This window comes from Chelonoidis abingdonii, chromosome 23, assembly GCF_003597395.2.
Source record: "Chelonoidis abingdonii isolate Lonesome George chromosome 23, CheloAbing_2.0, whole genome shotgun sequence".
Classification (NCBI taxonomy): domain Eukaryota; kingdom Metazoa; phylum Chordata; order Testudines; family Testudinidae; genus Chelonoidis; species Chelonoidis abingdonii.
In genome coordinates this window covers 12,346,803-12,368,163 of record NC_133791.1, presented here as the reverse complement: position 1 = coordinate 12,368,163, position 21,361 = coordinate 12,346,803, and the positions used below count along the sequence as shown (strand labels likewise).

Genomic DNA, 21,361 nt, shown 5'->3' with positions numbered 1-21,361 from the left:
GCCTCCTGCCTCTCAATGAAGGATCTCCACTCCATCCTGTGGGAGAAACAATAGGCAGGAGCATTGTCCATGTAGGATAGGCCCATCTCCTGCTCAGCCTCCCACCCTGGTCAGGGCCCTCTTTGATGTGCAGTGCTGTTACTCTGCAAGCTGAGGCAAGAGCTGGAGTCTGTTCCTTGTCTGTGCTCCTACAAGATTTGTTTGAGGGAGGGGTTTTGCAAAGAGCACTTGAAGTTGCTCAACTCTGTTACCACTGAAATTTATGGTAAAACTCCCACTGACTTTTCTGGGAGCGGTCTTAAGAGTGGGGTGGGGGGTTTCACTTAAGTCTACAAAACACCCTTTAGAAAAAACAGGGTTGCAGAAGTCCTCAAAGGGGCCTTCAGAATCTCATAGTACTGGTGAGGATGGAAAAGGGAAGAACATCGTTTGACTATTGGCTCCTAGACTGTGGTAGCAAGGCTGGCACAGAAACACCCTCCATGACGAATCAGTGAGCTGGCCAGCATGGAATCACCTGCTGCCCTACTCCCAGGGTCAGAGAGCAGAACTCCATTAGACAAAGGAGAGTAAAGAAATTGACTGGGATTATACATATCGCTTTATTCACGCATATTGGCCAGCCAGTAGCATCAGCAGGTAAGGGGTAAGACAGACAGTTTATGAAGAGAAAAATAACCCCTCTCTTCCCCACCCCAAATCCCTTTCCTTGGTCCTAGGATCACCCTGCACCTTCCCTCTAGCCACACACAGAAGCAATAATGCCCAGGACTAGTGCACAGGGAGAGAGTTCTCTAGAGCTACAACCTGCTTCCATCAGCTTCATTTTACTTAGTCAATCTGCAGCACTCAGGACCACCCAAGGCTGAAATCAGGGTCTAGTTTATTCCAAGCTGTGGGAAACATGGCAAAGTGACATACACAGGAAAGAGGGCTTAGGTCCAGTGGGCTGTTTTTGTTTTCAGCATACAAAAGAGGCCTGGCACTTTTTGTTGTTGCTGTTGCTTTACACACTACACGGTGGAGTCTCACCTTATTCTCCAGGGAAGCTTCTGTGGCTGCCTGGAGAACCCAGATGTTTGATTAGAGATACCAGGAAAGCAATTTAATTCAGGACTATTTACATCTTTAACGCCACTGCCCAATGAACAGTTAGATGCAAAGCTCTTCAAAGATTCAAAACAACCTTAACTCCTACGTGAGAGGGGGAGAGAGAGCTCACGTTCCAAAGCAAAGTGCTCCAAGAGAGACTTGAAGATTCTGACACTAATGTAGGGAAAACAACAAAGCTCCCTGTCCCCAGATGGTCCCCCGTGAGACCCTTCAGGCCTTAACTACAGACCAAGACCACTCCGGATCTCCTTTATCACCACCCTGCTTTATTGTATTTTTATGGTTACAGCAGGGGTGGGCAAACTACGGTCCGGCAAACCATTTAATCCGGCCCTCAGCTCCTGCCGGGGAGCAGGCTTGGGGGTTTGCCCTGCTCCGGCGCTCCCAACCCCCTCACTGCCCCCCCCGCNAGAAGGGACCTCAGGAGATCATCTAGTCCAACCACCTGCCCCAACCAGGACCCCCCTCCCAAACCCTGAGCCCCTAATTTCAGGCCCCACTCCAGAGCCCATACTCCCACACCCAATTTCGCGACCCCACCCTGGAGCCCCCTCCCACACCCTGAACTCCTTTCAGGCCCCACTCCAGAGCCCACACCCCTACCCCCAATTTCGTGAGCATTCAGGGCCTGCCCTATAATTTCCATACCCCGATATGGCCCTCAGGCCAAAAACGGTGCCCACTTCTGGTTTACAGGGAGCTGGCAGGATCCTCCTTTACTTCTGGGTCAGGGTACAGTAGTAGCAGCAGCCAGTTCTGCCTCCCCCCACAAGCTCTTCAACCTGTCAGATGTCCTGTAGAAACCCACAGGCACAACCCTCAGTCCCTGCCCCCTTTGAAGGTCTCCTTTAAAGAGGTGCTGCCCGGGTCTCTGGCTGCCTGTGCCGCAGCCAAGGCCAGGCCTTTTAGAAGAGGCTGATTTCTTAGCGGACCGTAGCCCGGAGCATACCCCCTCCTGTGGGAAAGACACTTGGCTGCTTGGCCTGGCTGATGTCCCTGATGCAAGATGCATGAGGTTAAAATGGAGTCCCAGAGAAGACAAGTCATTTCAGAGGGCAGAGCTTGTAGGAGGCTTGGTGTCAACCAGGAGCACTTGCTCTGCAGATTCCAGCCAGGGTATGAAAATACAGTCATGGAGAGGCTGGGGACAGAGCAAAAAAATAAATGTCTGACATCACCCCAAGTCTGAACTGGAACAGCTCACGCAGATTACCTCAAGTGTTAAGAGCCGGAGTCTGGCTCGTGGCCTCTCCACAGTGACCTCCTGGTTCAATGGTGATGCTGCTGTTCGTCACTCTGCACCCGTACCATCCTGCCCAGTACTGGGTGTCCTGTCCTCCATGTTCAAACAAGATGTGACGAACTCCAGCCTTGTAGTTGCAGAAGGTGTAAGAGATCTGAGGGGTAAGAAAGGGAGAAAAAACATCTTTCATTTTGCCCGATGGACTCGGCCCCTGTCCTGTGATTGTGAGCATGTCTGTACTGCAAAAAGCTCAACACTAAGCCAAGGCAGCCAGTCTCAAGAGGCAGATCAGCCCGGCCCGGCAAGCGAGTGGGTTTCAGAGCCCAGGCTCCAGCCCAAGCGGGCTATTTTTAGCCCTGTAGCACGAGCCTGGGTCAGTTGATGTGCTGCTATAGGGTGGGGTTTCGTTTGTGTTTTAAACAGCGTAGGCATCCCCTATGGTAAAGGAAGAGCTCTGGCCTTGTGAAGAAGTTATCTCATGAACATCCTCTCTGAGCTGGAAGAGGGTTACAGACAGAGGCTTGCGTTGCTCTATATGGAAGGCCAGAAAAGGTTAAAATAATGTTAAAAATCCAGGCCCTGTCAGCCTGGAAGCCTCCTTGATATCTATAGTCGGATACTACATGCCCCAAGTTCTCCCACATTCAGTTCACTGTGGCAGCGGCTACATGGTGCAGATGGGCCTGGGGTGTTTAACCACTGTGTTATCCTATCTACGGCACTGGAAAGGAGGTAAGCGCCTTGCTAAATCAGGACCTTGAGCATCCACTCACTTGATTTCAAACCAGTTGAAGGGATTTTGACATCTTCCATTAAATCACCGAGGTCTGGTCTATGCTACTAGATTTAGGCTTATGGTGTGCACAAACCACTGCCTATCATGCTGGGCAATATCATCTCATTGTTTCGCTGTGCTGCCCCTTGGTATCCCTCTGTTGTCTGTCTTATATTAGATTGGCTGCTCTTGGGGCAAAGCCTGTCGTCTTGTTCTGAGTTTGCATCACACCTAATGCAAAAGTCCTGGTCCTTGACTTGGGCTCTGAGGCACTGTTGCAACAACTAATGACGATGATGATTTACTAGGAAAACTCAACTTCTGGCGGCATAGCCGTGCACACATCTACACTCAAACCCGAGTCCTGCCAGCACAAAGCTGAACTCCTGCCAGTGAAGTGACACGAGTTCCTCCACCTGGACTGTGTGGATGCTGTATTACCTACACTGGTACCAAGAGTCCTCCAGCAACAGGCCCATGATGCCACTGTTGCTGCGGCAGCAACTGCTCTGCTCTACTTGTTGTATGTTACGGTGACTGGACGCCTACCCCTCTTTGCTGATAAACCATTCTAGGGTAGACAAGGCCTGAGGCTAACGTCACTGCATCAGTTACACTGGCTTCACGTTTAGAAGGTTTATCCTCCCTCCCCCTGCCACATTGAGAAAACATTGAAATAGAGTGAGCACTCACCTCTCCCCTGGCTATTCTGCCAGGAAAATCAATCTTCCTGCTATATCTGAAGTTAAAAAAAGCAAGCAGAGAAACACCCCTCCACCCTCTTTACCTATTCAGCACTTTAGCTAAGTCACACAAAGCACACACCCAATTTCTTAATCCTTTTCAGGTCACCAATCAAACTTCCCTTCTTTTTCTGACAGATTAGCTTCCCCTCTCGCTCAGGGCCAGCTGCTGCTTAGCAATGACTCCTCTGGCTGCCGCCTCTCCCATATTAAGTAATGTTGAGGCCCACAGCAGGCACTCGAAAATACTTTCAGGAAAGAGGAACATCAGAGGCCTGAAAACAAAGGGTGCAGGGAACTCGGATGCAAAATTAAAGACACATTAAAAAGAGGACCTACTGGCATTTGACTCAGCTTGGCTTTTCGATACAAATAAAAAATTGCTTTGACAAAAAACTTATAGCAATATGACCAGGGAGGATTTGGAAATGCCAGTGCAACAGCTGGTTGTTAGCCAACGGTTCCCAGCAGCAACAGCAACCCAAACAGGAAGAACTAAACCTGAAAGTGAAACTAAACTCGATTCTCAGCTTGTACAGTGTAGAAAACAAATGACATTACAGAGGAGGGGAATACAGATCAATTTTCAAAGCTTTTCAGTTCATATTTGATCGGTGATTTGGTGCCAGACATAGAGAAAACTGTTTACAGTGTGATTACTGTTAAGCTAAAACCCTGTAGCAGCAGGTTTATTTGAAAATATTTGGATTTTAAATTTTCTCCTTTAGGCCTTGCAAACCAAACAAAAAGTGTTGCTAAAGCAGGAGGCTGAAGTGAAACACCGCCGAGCTAGCTTCACATTCGCCATGCTGAAAAATAAACAAACTAGAACTGGAATAGGCACGTTCAGTTTTTAAAGCACTCAGGTTTTAATACTGGGGTTAGCAACAGGCAGGACATAAAATAAAACAAAATAAAAATGATTCCTCTGACAATGGCATTGTCTACACTGGGAATTACCCTGATTTCAATCAGTTGTGGCCGGTAGCCAGCCTACATGCTCAAGAGCAAACCCTCCTAAACACAAAAAAAGCTGCAAAGTCAGGGCTAATACACAGAACAGACACGGCCAGTGTCCCTTAAATTTGGGGTTTATCTACACAAGACAGTTGGTCCAGTATAACTTGAGGTGCTGGGTTACAGAGGTGTGCTCTTCCTCTGGTTTAAGAGTGGCTTATCTGTTTGGTTTAATTAGATTAGGAACAGGTTTGAAAGAAACCAAAATAGTGTCTACACAGCGTCTTGCAGCAGTTTAACTATAATGGTTTAAGAGCCAATTCAAAATTATACTGGTGCAACTTTCTTGTTTAGACAAGTCCCTTGAAACCTCATGATAAAGTTGGTTCAGGTTTCGGAAGTAACTTTGCTCCAGTCTCAATCAAAAGAACGTCCATACAGAGCACAAGGAACCTGACTGGGTCATGTTCTCCATTCGCTTTGCATTTATTTCAACCCTCCATGTTGAAATAGATGTGGGACGTGCTGAGCATCTGTGACCCCTACTGAACCCAGCTCACCCTCTCACAGCTGTGCTGCTTCTGCAGGGCCACTAAGGAATAACTTTAGCACTGGAGGCACAAAGAGAGCAGATGTGCCGGGGAAGGAGGACCCATTGTTATCCAGCCATTGTTCAGATTAGAGTCATGTGTTAAAACCATGGCACTGATCTAAAGCTGCTGCCCACACAGCTAATCTCTGGATTCCTCACCTCTCTCCACTCTGCATCACTCCACTGCTCTATGATCACTGGTTCGGGACAGAACTTGTGAAGGACGATGTAGTCTGCAGAGAGCAGTTGCACACAGAGATCATAACGGCACCCACAGTCAAACCTGGCAGCGTACCTGGAGAGACAGCGAGAGGTCAGGCACTGGGACGATGCACACACCTGCTGGGACAGTCACCATTCTGGGGATGCCTGTAGCCAGAGACAAGCTATCCCTGCTCTTGTCATTTTATACAGGGGCTCAGAAATGGAACCGGAGCTAAGCTGAAGCCTGCCAGTGGGATGGGAAAGCCAGCTTGCACCCCTTATCTGTAATGGCATCTCCAGTTCTGTCGTAACCCAAAGGTGGTATTACCATTACCTAGCATTCTTCTTCAGAGTACCTCAAAGAGCTGTATAGATGGGGAGTATCATCATGCCCTGGCGGGGAAACTGAGTCATGTGAGCCAGTGACAGAATTCTGGAGTCCCGGCTCTGTGACTTTCAACACTAGATCGTGATCCCTTCCGGACTCAGGAACAGAACCCAAGTCTGACTTGTTCCTTATTAAATCATTACAGTCCCCAGAGCCAGAGTCAAAGAACTCCACTGATGTAGTCTCGGCTGAAATCCAGAGTCATCCTCGCATATGCAGAGAGTCTAGTTTTTAATGTGCATGCTCACCAGTCCTTGACTACAATATCAGGCCGTATTTCATCCATCAGCTGGTCCCAGTAACCCTCTTTCTTTAGGTCAATGAGTTGAAACTTTAGACACAGCCTGGGAACAGATCACATAAGTTTTTCGCATCACATGCAAGTTGTATATGTGCTTATTTCCTCATCTTTCCACTGGAGTTTAGTGGTTCCTTTTAGTTAAAGCCTAGGGCTCCTCCCTAGATTAGTAACACCCCCGTGCTGTGCGGTACATGCTGCTAGCCCAGACAGCACATGGTGTCAGGGATGCAGCAGCAGCAGCAGCAGTTAATCTTCACCTTTGACCCCTACTCAACTGCTTTCATTGTGGGTCACTTGAACCAGACACACACACTCAGAGCTTGAATCCGACTATCCCACAGGTTTGGAACAAACTCTGTTCAGCTTTACTGGCAAAGGACTGCGAGAAAAGCTTCTGTGTAGGTTATACCCCATTTACCAAACCTTTACACAAGCTGTTTGGCCACTGCTTTATATTAGAAGAGAAACAAATCTGAGCTGTGAGGAGCTTCCCGTCTCCGCTGAAAAGCTCTACTGGTTTTGTGGCCATTGGGTGCCCTGGAGATGTTGCCTGGCTGGCAGTATGTCCCATAAGAGGGCAGAGAGGACGCTCCCTCTGTATCTCCACAAGGTAACTAGTTACTTCTTCCTTTCTATTCCTGGACCCAGCTCCACCTGCCTGCATGGAGTCTGGTGTGTTCTCAAATAGCCAGGGTGCCCTCTTCCCTCCAGGTCCAGCTTCAGGGCACGAGAATCTGATTCTTACCCGTAAGAGGTGACAAAGTATTTGTGCACGTGTGGGCTGGGAAAGTCTCTCCCGTGTTGCCCAGGCAGATCCTCGACTTTCCATTTATCTCCCTTGTTCGATTTCAGAGTCCAGAACTGAAAGCTCTCTAGAAAGGGATCATGAAGGGGACAGTGAGGCCACTCAACCAGCACACGGAGGGCTAATCCCCAAAAGGGAGAGCAGAAGGGTCTGAGAACCTGAAGTTTTCAGCCCTCACCTCAATTTTCCGCAAGAATCTAGTTTTCACTTTAAAAAGTGAGTCACGGGGTGGGAGGTGGCAGCTTTGTCTCAGGGATAATTGCAGCAGCCTGGGAATCCATTCTGAGTGATTTCAAGGTGTATCTAGTTTCCCTACTGCAGAGTCTCCTCAGGCGTAATCTATGCTACCCATTTCTCCCCTGGGTGAGCCTGGCTGTCAGCCAGCACTATCCTTCACAGCAGCATTCAGCACAGACCAAGCACCCCAGCAAACTCGTGTGCCCAACCCCTCTTGCCTACCCTAGAGCGACCTAGGTAACAATTCCCCACTGCTCAGCTACACTGGGGCCACCGCAGGTTGGGGGGCAGGGAGTGGAGGGGTCAAGGGTGCATCAGGCTGCAGCAGCTGGTGATTTTATCACCATGTCATTTAAACTGGCTACACACTTTCATGCTGCCGAGGCCCTGCCTATGCTGGAGATTTGTTCTGGTTAGACCCATAGGTGTAGCTGCGCTACCCTTAAGCCTCCATGGGTGCAGCTTTACCAGCCTACGCCAACGGTTGCGCCAGCACAGCTAAATCAGCAGCCAAACACAGATGACTGTATCCAGGGCAAATCCACAATGTAGGCGAGGCCTGAAAGATCACACCTTGGGCAAGGCTATGAACTGACCATCCTCCTAGCTGCTGGGAAATTCCCCTCCCGCCGCCACTTTCCAATAAAAAGGAACAGACCTTCAGCACAAGGATTTTTGAGTAAGTTCTTCTTCAGGCTGCAGAGGAAATAGAAGATCTTCCAGTCCTGGATAGTCTTGTCCCACTTCTCATGATTAAAGCCCTCCCGCTGACACTTGCGTTTCCACACAGTGGCTAAGTTGACCACATCCCGCCACAGGACACAGACCAGCTGGCAGTTACAGATCAGCTCCCGGGCGGGGACCAGGGAAAAGAGTTCCACCAGGATGTCTTCGGGGAGGTCGCCGATGTTCGCCATCTTTCTGTGGGCCCAGGGCTCCAGCAGCCTGTAATGCAGGCCAGGGAGAGAGTCACCAGGCATATTCTGCCCAGGAAGGGTGGGAACACAATACACAAAGCAGGTCTCCCACTGAATTGTGGTGGGAGGGGAGGGAATGGAAGGAGAAGGAAAGGGAGTTAGGACATGGAAGTTAGATTTATAAAGCACTGCACTAGAGAGACATCTCCGTGCAGCACTCTGTGGCTACACTGGCAAAAATGGGACCCGACAGCCACCAATGTCTCTCACCAAGGGTGAATTGTGGTCCCATTTATTCAAGGCTCTTAAAGCCAGATGTTTACGTGTATAAAATGCAGATGGGGCTTAGCTGGATGCATGAGTCCCTGTGGGAGTCAGGCACCTAACCTGTGTAGGCGATTGTGAAAATCCTCCTAGGCATCTATTTACATCTTTAGGCTCTGACATATTTCTGAAAATCTGGCCCTTAGGCCACCACTACACTGGATTTTGAGCCATGTGCTAAAGCCAGGGTGACCAGACAGCAAGTGTGAAAAATAGGGACAGGGGTGGGGGGTAATAGGCGCCTATATAAAACAAAGCCCCAAATAGCAGGACTGTCCCTATACAATCAGGACATCTGGTCACCCTAGCTAAAGTGAAAGCTAAACTCCATTCAAACACAGATCCATTCAAACACGTTTCCAATTTCTGTTGGCCAACTGCAGGTTGACAGGGCCTAGCTCATCCCAAGACACATTGCCAGGCATTCCCCTGGTGGGATTTACAGCTGTGAAGGAGAAACCTTGTGCAAATGGCTCCTGAGCTGGGCTGTCTCTGCCTACCCGTGGGGCATGCTAGCCCCACCCACTTGTGGGCATCAGTCAATACGCAATGCTAGCCACCCACATTCTCCAGTCAAACAGATTCACTTTGTCCTTTCCCATGCCACAAATCCTGCTTATCTCTCGAGCCCAGACAGGAGATCCTGCACCCCATCTACACATGCATGGGCCCTACGATGGCCACTGAGGTTACCACTTAGTGGGTATTTGACCAGCCTGGCCATGTTTTTTTCAAATGGACTTGCCAGTTGCCAGAAAAATAATCTGCCATTGTGGGTTTTTTTGATGTGGGTCTAAAAATTTGCATTATTCTCACAACACACTGAGATTGCCAACGTTAAAAGTTTCTGCGTTCAACTGACGATAACCTGCAGGAGCGGGAACGCTGCAGTAAGCGATAACAACTGAAATACAGCACCCGTCTGCCCTCCAACACGCAAGCGGGGTTTGCGTCATACGGAGACATGCAACGTTATCTATATGGGATCTCTCTCCAGACACTATAGGGAGCTGCTGAAGGGTGGGGGTGCAAAGCTGCCTTGTGGTTGGGGCTGTGGCAGGCTTGCCTTAGGCAGGGGTGCAGATAGGGTGACCGGATGTCCCGATTTTATACGGACAGGCATGATTTTTGGGGGTCTTTTTCTATATAGCTCCTATTACCTCCGACCCATGATTTTTCACCTCTTGCTGTCTGGTCACCTGGCTGCCCAGATCTTGTTTGGTTGTTGTTTGCTTGCTTTTTGCATTTCCAGCGTATACACTCTGCCAACCTGCCAAAGGTCTTTCCCAGGACGTCCTGGCCTGGGAAATGTGTTCAGGTGGCCCAAGCAGACACTGCCATCTGCCACCCCGGATAATACCGAGACGTGCCAACCCCAATGGGCCCCTCCTGCCATGCAAAGCCCCCCGGCTCCTCCGCCACCAGACCGATAACGCCCCCTGCTGCCCCGGCGCGGGGAGGCTGCCCGCCCGCTTGCAGCCAGAGCCCAGGCCGCCGAGCCCGGGCTGCCAGCTCGGCCCGCTGCCGCCTGCGTCTCCTCCCCCGGGGCAGGGCCAGAAAGTGCGAACCGGCCCCGCCCACCCCGGGGCCCAGACCTCACCCCAGCCCGGAGCCACCTCGGCCCCCTGGTTCCCCAGCCCGGAGCCCCGCGTCCCTCCCGCCCGCTCACCGCCCGGAGCCGGGGACAGCTGCCGAGCGCGGCCGTGGAGAAGGAAAAGGAAACTAAACCAGCTGGGCTGAGCGTCACGCCAGCCCTGAGCTCCCCCTGCTGCCAGGTCTGCAGCCGCCTCTGGGAGCTCGTTTCTACTCCCAGTCACCTCGCTCAGGCAGGGGCTGGTCTTTGTACAGCGCCTAGCGCACCGGGGGCGAGGGCCACGGCAGGGGTGCCTGGGCGCTACCAGAGCCCCCGTAAATAATAAAGCTGACGAGTGAGAAAGGGAGACAGGTGGTGAGTACTCCATGGACAAGCACAGGATAGGAGCACCCAGGCTGCAGCGCTAGGACCTCATGGCATTCTGGTTGGGTAGGACAAGGGGGCCATGAGGTTTGAGCAGTGGCTGCCCTGTCTTCCATCAAAAGCCTCTCCTGTAGATACAGGTACACTGGCTAACGTTTGCTGGTACAGGTTAGGGGGCCTGCAGGGCAGTGGGAGCTGACCAGAGGCAGCTCTGCAGACGGAAGTGGAGTGTTGCTGGTATAAGCTGTAGCTGCACAAGTGCTTTGCCAATATTGCTGTACCATGGTGCAAATCACTCCTTGTGGAGACCTAGCCCGAGCTGAGTGGACAGCCGGAGGGGGGCACCCTTCATGTTAACCGCAGCTTCTGTTATCACTTGTATCTGACTATTCTGTTATAGGAATCTGCTTCATCTTAAAGGAAAATGTACTGAACCAGGGAGGAATTAAAGTTACAAGAAGCAGAAGAATAAACCAAATTGAGGAAAAGGGAAAAGTTTCATTGTTTAAAAACAAAAAATAACAAAAAAACACACCTTCAGAAAGAGGAAACCATTTTTGTGAATTATGCACGCAAGTAATTACTGTTCTTGCCCAAGCCTCAGTCATGGACTGAGAGCTCCTTGAAGCAGAAGTGTTTGGAAAGCGCCGAGCAGAGAGTGGGCGTTCACACAACTGAATAACAAGAAATGTGATTTAGAAAATGAGGGTAAGGGGATGTCTAGGAAAATAATACTAATAATCACCTTATAAACAAACCCCTCTCCCTCCCCACTTGGATGATTAGGAGTGAAATCATTTTACAAACCTTACTTTTCACCGTCGATACCAAAACCAGTCAAAATGCTAAGTCCATAAGAGCACATCTTTACAGCTCCTAACAAAACTGAATAGCCACATGATACACTTACTGTAAACTTTGTCCTTCCTGTGTCCCTGGGATAATTACTGTCACTTGTCACTGCAAAGCGCCGAGCACCTTCCCGAGCCCTGCATACAGAACTACCACCATTATGGGGCCTGTTCCCTTTTGACACGTCACTCTACTTGGACCACAAAACTAGTTCAGAGTCAGCTCCTGCAAGCTCTTTCTGCAGTCAGAGCTGCTCACGAGGGTTACAGGCACCTGACCTTTCTGAAAATCGGACCCAAAGTGTCTCAGCTTGGGCATCCAAAAAGCGGAGGTGTCCACAAGTTAGAGGCCGCTTTTGAAAATGCAGCTGCCTGCCTGCAGCTAGGGAGGAGAGACGGGCATGACACGGGAGGAGGAGGAAACAGGAGTAGGGGCATGGTTATGCAGATCTCCAGGGGATAAGGAGAACCCCGGAACTGATGTAGAAGATGACAGTAAGGTGGGGGCAGATTCGAGAACGGAACGTCAATTGCACTTTGAGACTGAATTTACCCTTGCAGTTCATTGTGAACACAAAACATCATAGTTTGTGAGGATGAGCTGTCAGGTCTTAGCCTCTCCCATTCCCTAGTAGCTGGTATGGAAGGTGGCATCAGCCTACACCGCAGCTGGGATTTCTCTTTGGCCCTGGGGAGCCAGCCCCTCCGGGATCCTCCTTCTAGCTGTTTATACCACCCTCACCAGTGTGGTACATAAGAAGCTGCATCTCACAGCCACTGGGTGCCCCTCAGCCAGTGCTCAAAGTGGGCAAGCACCTCCAATGCTGCAGCACCACCTGGAGGTGGAGAGCAGCACGTCAGGGATAGATGCTGGAGTGAGCCCTGCACAGCAGGCCCTGTTCGGTCCCTCACATTAATGTAGTTTGGTCTCCCCTTGCTCGGGGCTCTTGCATGAAACAGGCACAAGTTCCTAATGCCGGGGAAATACAGAGTGGGTGGCAAAGGGCACATTCATCCTCCCAGCACCCTGGGAGGTAAGTGTCAACAGCCCCCCCACCTCCTTTGACTGGGCAGGAGGCAGAGGCAGAGAGGAGCAAGTGACTTACCCAAGCTCACACAGAGCCTGAATTAGAAACCAGGAGTCCCTGGCTCCCAGAGTCATGCACCCTCCCCCCAGGTAACTCTCTAGCCAGGTCAGCAATATCACAAGAGCCAATACACGAGCGCCTCCTGGACTGCAGCAGATGAGGCGCTGTCCCTTTAAGAGGGAACCCATTCTGCCTGCTCTCTGCTCTAGCAGAGCCCTGCCAGCATTAGTTACTTGCCTGCGACAGACCAATCCAGAACGGTGCCGCTATCTCAGGAGCAGCAAGCGAGGTAGGAGCTTCTCAGCGTCTCCTGTTCCTCTCTCACTGCCAGGCTGGGATGCTGCTAGAGAGGCAGGCCTTTTGCACCGCAGCCTGGGCTTGCGCTGCAGCATCCTTGGTGTATTACGGGCAGGGTTAGGACAGGTGCTTTAACCCTGCAGCGCTCCCTGCTCTCTCTACAAGGCAGGAGTGCACCTTTAAGGCTCGCACAGATAGGGGAACAGGGCACAGGAAGGGCAGGGCACCTGGGAGAGGAAACCAGAGTGTGCCCCCAAATAGGGAAAGGGCTGGAATCAGAAGTTGTTCAGTTCATTGTGGACTCAGGTTAAGTTAAGGGGAGACTCTTCAGAAGGGGACAGGGGAGGACATGAAAGCAGGGCTGGGGGCCAAGTCTTGCGCAAGGCGGTGAAATTGAAGGAGGACCGATGAGTCTGGCTAGTCTGGAGACGCAGTGAGTTTGTCAGTGAAGGTGCAGCAAAGCTGCTGCAGACGATGAAGTCAGCAGGGACTGCAGCTTGTGTGATCAGAGTCTGGCCTGTTCTGCCCTTCAGGAATTTCCTTCATATTAAACACTGAGCTTGTAACTTGGTTGGGTGGGAGGATGCTAATACCACCCCTCATAGCCATGGAATTTTGCCATTTGATGCCAGTGCAGGGCAGATGGGAGACACCTGGAGCTCAGAGCTTTTGGGTTCAGAATACCAACAGCAGTGACCTCTGCATCCTGCCCTGCCTGTTGGCCTGGCTGTATCAATGCTGCCAAGGTTTCTCCAACTGGCATGTCAGGTTTGCCCACTTGGATCCATTCGCTCCCAGCAGCACACAGAAGATGGACCGGATAGAGCCTAGTGCTCGATGAAAGCTATGATTGGCTCCTGGCGAGTCTGGTCAGGTCCCCTCCAGACTGCATCTTAGTGCAGACTCAGCAGCTTCTCAACAGCAGGAGTCAGATGGGATAAAAGCACCGTCATGGTGCATCCCATATTAATGACATGCGGTTTGAAATCTGCACTCTCAGCTCCGGTTACTCCATCGCAGTTGGCTCCAAAGGCTGGGGCAGTGGGAGTGAGCTTGGCTCTGTGCCACAGAAGGTTTCTGAGTCTGCACACTCAAGTAGGGCGAGTGCTAAGGGACACGTCTGACCCTGTTGCCAGGATTCCTAGGCCTTGGAGGGAGGAGAGTCAGAGGAGACTCGATTGAGATATTTGCCATTGCACCAAGTGCATCATTCTGTACTGTCCTGTCACATGAGAGCAAAGGGGCCACTCTGTGATACGAAGGGCTTGCAAATTTCAAACACACCCAACTAAATCTGATGCATTGTCAAGGATTTACAGGGTGCCGATCACCGTGGTATCTGGACACCATTACAAGGCATACACCAAGACATTAGTCATCATATGAAGGGAAACCCAACACCCTGCCTGCAGCTTTTGATCTGGAAGTGAATCCAATAGCAAGGCCAGGTGTCAGTAGCTCTTACTACAAACAGCCAGGTTCCTGCATAAGCACATTTCTGGAAGGATTGCATTCCAGAGGCACAGGCTGGCTAGTGAAAATGCCCAACCTCAAGCTTCATCCTTGGGCTGTTACATTTTAATTGTCTTACTTCACTGCCACCGGAAGTCAGAGGCTTCAGTAAGAAAGTTCTTACAGTTCTGTAATAACTTAATATAGGAATAACCTACTCTCATGTTTCAGGGTATAAAGTGCCCAGGGGTCAGGAGGACTTAATTCCGCCTCGAACACTAGTGCCCAACAGCCTGGTGCAACACGGGCTGGGTTGTCTTTTTTCCCTTCCTCTCAGGCTGCAGTCATTGGCTACTGCCAGAGGTGGGATACCAGCCCCGATGGACCAATTGCCTGGTCAAGGGGTGTAAATCCTCTCCCCTTGTTCTCAGAAAGCTCCGCCCAGTCTGGCCAGAGGATGGACACCCTCCCTGAAGCTGTCCTGATCCAGATCCTGGCCTCCATCCCTGCGGTGGAGCTGGTGCTGGTGTGCCGCCTGGTCTGCTGCCAGTGGAAGAACCTTGTGGATGGAGCAGCTCTCTGGATCCTGAAGTGCCAGCAGGAGGGCTTCACCGGGACAGAGCCTAAAGAGGAGGCCGAGAACTGGCAAACGTTCTACTTCCTGAGTAAGAGGAAGAGGAATTTAATCAAGAACCCCTGCGGTGAAGGCAAGTGACTGAACTTTATAACACCATTGCGTGGCCGGGGGAGGACCGGGCTGGTTACTGAGCATTGTGCATCTCCGATCACTTGAAGAGGCCTGGGTTGGGGAAGAGATGCAGCACCCGTCTCACTGTGTGTGAGACTAAATCAACAGCAGCTGGCCTTGGGGTTCCATTAGCAGGGGTGGTGGCCAGGTATTGGATCCTCTTTACACAAGCACCTGCTGGGATTTCCAGGAGGGGGGCACATGCTCAGGGCCACGTGGTTAGTGGCAAGTGCAGCATAACATTGCCACCACCTGTGGTGCTGTACTGCACTGTAAACCACCCTTCCCTACAACCTGGGGGCTTCAGCTCCAGCTTCCAAAAAGGAGGAAGGACTGTGTGCTGGTCAGGGCACAGGACTGCAGGGCCTGAGATTTCAGTACCTTTTGGCTCTGCTACAGATTCAGTGGCAATTCACTTACAGGGTTGGTTTCAAAGGGTCTCTGTTGGGCCAGGATTCTGCAGAGGGTTTGGCTACTACTGGGGTCTCACAACAAAAACAAGGGGAATTTTCAAAGAAGAACATGGGCAGTGCTTGTTTGAAAATCTGCTTTTAAATGATGTACCCAAGGCTACGTGGTGAGCTTGTGGCAGAGTTTAGAGCTCAAGAACCCCAGGTTCCTGCTCTGCCTATAGATCACTGGACCATGCTGCTTCTGGCTGTATCACTCACCAACAGTTGCTTTGCTTCCAACTTTCCAATATAATTCTGGACTTGTTTAAATGATCACGGAACCACTGCAATCAGTGGTGGGGTTTGTAAAAGCTTGTTTTCACCAACCGGACACTTTTGGTCTAAATTTGACCCCAAAAGCAGCTCTCTAAAGCCTTGTCCACACATAAAGTCACAGCAATTTAACATCAGTTTAACAGATATTTAATCTGCTGCAATATGTACCTGGACCAGGCTGAAATGCTGGGCAGGGCTCTCTAGTGAAGGGAGGCTGCTAAGACAATGATCAGAGTGTTAGTGATGAGAATCGAGGGCCAGATTACATAGTCCTACCGACCAGTCCCTTGCACTGCACATAGTCAGTGGCTTTCTTGCAAAGTAAAGCATAACCCAAATCGAACTCCCTGCCTGGATCTATTAAAGAAATCCCCACGGAGGAAGGTGAAAGATGCTTGAAGCCACGTGACTATAACCCAGAACCTCTCTCTTGTTCTGCTACCTGCAGAGGATTTAGAGCACTGGGGGGAAGTGGAGAACGGAGGCGATGGCTGGAAAATTGAAGACCTGCCAGGAGACTTTGGAAAAGAATTTCCCAGTGATGGAGTCCACAAATACTTCGTCACTTCCTACGAGTAAGGCTGCCCTCTTCTCTGGCTGGGTTCCACCCTACACTGGCATGTGAGGAAACAAGGACGCGCTCAACTGGTATCTTCTCGTCTTCCAGGTGGTGCCGCAAGTCTCAGGTCATCGACCTCAGGGCTGAGGGATACTGGGAGGAGCTGCTGGACACAACCCAGCCTAAAATTGTGGTAAAGGACTGGTAAGTTTCGGGGGGAGGGGTTGTGCTGTGCTGGCAGGGAGAGAGGGAAAAGGCCAAGGGAAGCAGAGAGAGGGAGATGAGGAGAGGCTGGAGCTGTGTCTACACTGGGCTTCTTTGACCCCTATCATTTCCCACCATTGCTTATGTTGGCAGGGGTCCATCAATGGGAGCGGAGGCAGCAGGTCACTGCTCGGTGCCTCCTGCAGACACACTGGTGAGAACCAGCCGTGGCTTTGCACTAGCGCTCCCCCACAGCTAGCAGTGGTGGGAGACTCGAACAAGCTCACTGTAATCCAGGCCGTGGGGGCTTTGCTTTCTGGACATGGCTTGGTGTAGGACGGTGCCCAGTCCGGGCCCAGCTGCACTGCTCTCAGCACCGGGCCTGTTTGCTGAGCTGCCGCGAGGGGCGAGGCTGGCAGCTTGGGTCTCTTTGCAGGTACGCGGGTCGCAGCGACGCCGGCTGCCTCTACCAGCTGCATGTGAAGCTGCTGTCGGAGCATGAGGACGTCCTGGCCGAGTTCCAGAGCGACACCATCGCCATTCCACAGGACAACGCCGCCGACTGGACTGAGGTGAGTCACGGTGAGCAGCTGGGCAGAGTCAGGGTGACGGGACAGGGCAGCGCATGCCTTGGGGCTGCAAGCAAAGCCTGATGGGAAGGGACTTCCCTTGGCGAGCTCAGCTGCCAAAGGAGCAAGATGGGGTGAAGGCTAGGTGATGGGGGAGATCTTTACCCCGGGATCGTGTCTTTCTCCTCTTCTGCAGCTAGGACCATGAAGCTGGGTTCCATGCAGTTCGTGAGTGGGTGGGGGAGAGGGAAGTGGCATGGAAGGAGAAAGTTACTGATAGCTCCAGCGTAGTAGTGGGGCCCGAAGACCATCAGCTAGCCCATCTCCCACCAGCAGCTGATGACCCCATCCCCACAGGGCGGGGTTCAAAGCCTCGCTCCCCGGAGGGGAGATTCAGGGGCGGCTTGTGACTTCCACAGGAAGCCATTCTCTCTCTTTCCCTCTCTGCCCCCCTCAGCTCTCCCACACCTTCTCCAACTACGGCCCCGGGGCTCGCTTTGTGTGCTTTGAACATGGCGGCCAGGACACGCTCTTCTGGAAGGGATGGTATGGGGTCCGCGTGACCAACAGCAGCGTGACGGTGGAGCCCTAGCTGGGCCATGGCCCCTCAAGCCAGACCGGGTCCCATTCACCACAGCTGACCCCTTGGGTCCTCCATGGGCTTCGGATAGTTTCTGCGTGGTGCTGCTTCCAGAAATGAGGCGGGAGCTCCAGGCTGAGTGTGTGTGTGTGTGAGAGACAGACAGACTGCATGCAGCTGCCCATCTTTCCTCACTGAATTACGCAGAGCCTGGGACTAGCTGGTTTGAGGTCTATTCATGCACCAACCCTTAGAAAACTTTTAAAAATCTCAGCGCTCTCCTCTGTCCCACTCGCCCGACACCCTTTCAGCGAGCTGCAGCGTCACTTTGGAATGGTGCCAAGGCTGGAGTAGGGGGAACGAGAGAGCTGACTATAAATAATTCCAGGACCTTCCCTCTCCTTTGCGCTGACGTCACCTCAGACCCTAAACCTCCCGCCCCAGCAGCCATGCTGAACAGTGACTCTCACAGTGCCGCTTACCAGCATCAGATACAGTCCACTTAGAGAGGGATTCAGGCTTCGTCTGTTCGATGCTTCGAGAGAGAGAGGCATGGTCCTATGGTCTCAACACTGGACCTGGAAGACCCAAGTCCCAGTTCTGTCCCTGAGCTCCTCTGGAGCAAGTCACTTATCTTCTCTCCCCATCTATAACAACAGTTGCCTGCCTCCTGAAGGACAGAGCTCATTGAAGTTTGCTGTGCTAGGTGGCTGGTTTCTTTATTATTAATAATCATGCAAAGCGTCAGGGAGAGGAGGGCACCTTTCATCTTAGGCTGGGCCCAGGAAAGGAACAAAAAGATAAAGGTGGAGTCTGCCCTGGAACCTGGTCTAGTTTTGTTAAAGATGAAGCAGCTTAGCTAGTATAAGCCAAAGTCTGGAAAGAAACCAGGACCTGGGCCCAGGCAGATCAGCTGGAAATAATCCAGATGGGAGAGAAAAAGAGAGTGAATGGAACCAGCAGCCCCAATGGACCTCTAGACTGGGCTAAATCCTGACCTCAGGCTTTGGCTTTTTGTAGGCAGGAAAGAGGGAGGTCCTTACAGACACCCTCTTCTAAAGAGCATCTTCTTCCTCATCCCTTGGGAACCTTGGCCCTCCCTCTGAACCACCTTTGCATGCTGTACCCCACGTACCAGGGAAGGGCGTGTACGAGAGCTGCTTCTCGGCTGACACACCAGGGACTGATCCAGGGATCTCCAGGTGTGACCTGCTACCCGCTTAAGCTATAGCCCCAGGGATCCTGGGTGGGGAGGGCTGTAACAGGTTCACATCTTCTGCAAATCAGCCTCTGTCCCACATCCGTCTCCTCCTGCTCCCCTCCATCCTCCCCATCTCTCTGCTCTGCTTGCTCCGCTTTTCACGCTAGCCCCGGTGCTTCCTTCCCAAGCACCCTCACTCCCCTCCTCTGGGGGACGTTCTTCTGGACTCCCGACTCTGACGCCTCCGGCGTTTCTTGGACTTGAAGCTCCTAAGGACTGTATCTGTGGGATGTAGCCCAGGCTCTTACATCGCACGCTAGAGATTACAGGCAGAAGGGAAGGCCGGGCAATGCAGAAAGCCACATGCTCCAGAGCTGTGCCCAGGGCCTGCAGCTAGCCCTGTGCTAGTCAGGCTTTTGGAGCCTAGAGAAGCTATTGCTAAGCGTCACCGGCCCAAGGATACCTGGCTGTTTACACGGGGCCTCTGGAAACCACAGATCCACCTCGAATGCACATGTCTATATGCCAGAAAACACATGCAGGCTCCCCCTTAATGCCTCTTGACGCAGCTTAGGGCTATGCCCACAACACCGAACAGAAAGTCCTAAACTTAGCTGAGCCAAGACTAACCCCCACCCACCACCCAGCAACCAATCCTAGTGAAAGAGCCTAGGCGATCTCTTCCCTTAAGCAGGCTGACTGCATGGCTGAGCTGAGAGAGAGAGTGTGAGTGTGAGTGTCCTCTTTGCCTCTGCTGTCAGGGTAGGGCACCCAATTTAACCCCTTAGCACCAAATTGTGCCATTACCCAATGCAACATGCTTGTGTTTCTTTTGCAAAAGGCAAAAGTAGTGCTTAATTTGTGACAGGGCGGCACCTCTAGCCTTGGCAGCTCAGAGCCCGGAGGTGCCAGGGGCAGCTCAGAGCCCCGGCACTTCTGGCCTTGCCGCGTCAGTTATGGAAGTAAAACAATTGCTTGAGCCCCGGCCCCTCTTTCATTACAAACGAAGCCCTGGGCAAGCGCTTCTGAGCCGCACCGCGTGTCCGGCCTTCTGTTGGGCTCTCTGCGAGTCGCTGCACCTGGACACGTGGGCCCCTCTTGAATTCTAAGCCACTGTCCAGCCAGAGAGACCCTCCGGCTTGAAGACCACAAATAAAAGCACTGTGTGTACAAGCCCCACCTGGAGGATCTGTCTGTCTCTCTGGCCTCAGCTCGCTTTCCTCCTGCCATACATGGGTGGGGTGGGCTATGCCATCTGCCTCCAGGCAAAGGTTGCATGGCCAGGATTCCTTCCTCAGGGCTGGATCCCTCATGGGGAGGGCACACGCTGACATCCCACCTATCCCATCTCCTTAAGGAGCCGAGCAGGCTATGCTTGGGCAAAGGGGCACATTGCCCCTGCTCTGCAGACCAAGGGCGGCAGCCCCACCGATCAAATGTACAAAGAGGTGGAAGTAAATCTGGGGACCTCTTGCAGGCATCCCTGGGGAGCTGGGGGAGCACAGGAGCCAGGTCAGCACCAGCAAGAGCTTTTCACCCAGCGCGTGTCCCCTCCCCTCACTTGGGGCTCTAAGATCCAAGAGAAGGGCTCAACTCAGGCTTTGAGCCTCTCCCTGCCGAATGGAAGATGAGGCTCTGCCTGCTCAGAGTCCGAGACCTCTCGCTGCTGCCTCCCAGGAACCCAGGCTTTCCTGGAGCCCCCGGCTGGCCCTCAAGTCCCCTCCCTTGCTTCACAATGCTGCCCTAGTTGGGGGACTGAAGCCTGGAGCTAACTCCCTGCTTGCAGTACCCATCCCTACTGCACACCCAGGCTCTCACAGCTGCTCCACATGGTGCTCGTTCATATCCAGCTCAGTGTCAGCTGCCTGCCCCCTGGGAAGAGAGACAAGAGCCTGGAATATCCCTAGGGAATTGATACAGGCGGCAGAGGGATCTGTGCAACCAGCCACAATACAATTCCCGTGGCACCCATCCCATGTAACGTGTAGGCCTGAGCTTCACCTCCTCAGGCACCGGGTGTCCCCATCTCTCCACTGGCTGACAGTGCATGTCTACAGCAGGGAAGTCGTGTGGCCCAGGGTTGGTTGAGGGATGCCCAGTGGCTCAGCTTGGCCCTGTGGGGAACAACAGAGTAAACAGGATCCTTGAGCAAAGGAGGAGCGGCTCTGTGGTTAGAGAGCCTGGCTAGGGGTGACTCAAGAGGGAGCTCCCGGAAACGCCCCTGACCCAGAGCAGTCGGGGCATGCAAATGCTGAATGTACTTGGGTGGGATTCTTGTGCTGCCACCATGCCTGCCCTAAGTCTGTATCCGAGGATGGGGGTTACCCTGGCAGTACCTCGTCCCAGTGAGGTCCTGCCTATTCTTTATGCCTGCACTCCAGAGCCCCCTGCCATCTTTAAACAGGGGGCTGGATTTCCCCCCTCACTAGCTTGACCTCTGTGTCACGCCACTGAAGAGTGGGGAGCCACTCCTGATTTACACCTGGTGTAAGAGCTCAGACAAAGGCCCAGGCATCTCCTGCTCTGAG

The 21,361-nt window shown here is 52.2% G+C and overlaps 2 protein-coding genes across 5 annotated transcripts; one reads left to right on the top strand and one right to left on the bottom strand.

The window, feature by feature from the left end:
- Positions 1-591: 591 nt before the first annotated feature.
- On the bottom strand, positions 592-10,340 carry LOC116821915 (F-box only protein 44-like). 4 transcript variants are annotated; one of them, XM_032775420.2, is made up of 7 exons: positions 10,269-10,340; positions 8,017-8,303; positions 7,062-7,188; positions 6,264-6,359; positions 5,583-5,718; positions 1,649-2,510; positions 592-1,532 (listed from the first exon to the last, which is right to left on the bottom strand). In XM_032775420.2, the coding sequence occupies exons 2-6, from the start codon at positions 8,273-8,275 to the stop codon at positions 2,328-2,330; spliced, it is 801 nt and encodes a 266-aa protein (XP_032631311.1). In that variant the 5' UTR covers positions 8,276-8,303; positions 10,269-10,340; the 3' UTR covers positions 592-1,532; positions 1,649-2,327. The 4 variants fall into 4 exon arrangements, with proteins under 4 accessions (XP_032631311.1, XP_032631308.1, XP_074916461.1 ...); XM_032775417.2 differs by having other exon boundaries at positions 8,017-8,341; positions 10,269-10,316; XM_075060360.1 differs by lacking the exon at positions 592-1,532 and having other exon boundaries at positions 1,662-2,254; positions 8,017-8,341; positions 10,269-10,316.
- Positions 10,341-12,468: 2,128 nt separating this feature from the next.
- Positions 12,469-19,565, top strand: FBXO2 (F-box protein 2). The gene is made up of 7 exons (XM_032775424.2): positions 12,469-12,784; positions 14,676-14,951; positions 16,169-16,295; positions 16,388-16,483; positions 16,920-17,055; positions 17,510-17,777; positions 19,546-19,565. The coding sequence occupies exons 1-6, from the start codon at positions 12,652-12,654 to the stop codon at positions 17,642-17,644; spliced, it is 903 nt and encodes a 300-aa protein (XP_032631315.1). The 5' UTR covers positions 12,469-12,651; the 3' UTR covers positions 17,645-17,777; positions 19,546-19,565.
- The last annotated feature ends 1,796 nt before the right edge of the window (positions 19,566-21,361 follow it).

Coding starts and splice junctions, on each gene's coding strand:
- LOC116821915 (XM_032775417.2), bottom strand. CDS start 8,338: ATGCCTGGTGACTCTCTCCCTGGCCTGCATTACAGGCTGCTGGAGCCC. Junction 5,719..6,263: donor GATATTGTAGTCAAGGACTG/GTGAGCATGCAC, acceptor CTGTCTCTCCAG/GTACGCTGCCAGGTTTGACT. Junction 2,511..5,582: donor GTGATGCAGAGTGGAGAGAG/GTGAGGAATCCA, acceptor CTTACCCCTCAG/ATCTCTTACACCTTCTGCAA.
- FBXO2 (XM_032775424.2), top strand. CDS start 12,652: ATGAGGCGCTGTCCCTTTAAGAGGGAACCCATTCTGCCTGCTCTCTGC. Junction 16,296..16,387: donor TACTTCGTCACTTCCTACGA/GTAAGGCTGCCC, acceptor CTCGTCTTCCAG/GTGGTGCCGCAAGTCTCAGG. Junction 17,056..17,509: donor ACGCCGCCGACTGGACTGAG/GTGAGTCACGGT, acceptor TGCCCCCCTCAG/CTCTCCCACACCTTCTCCAA.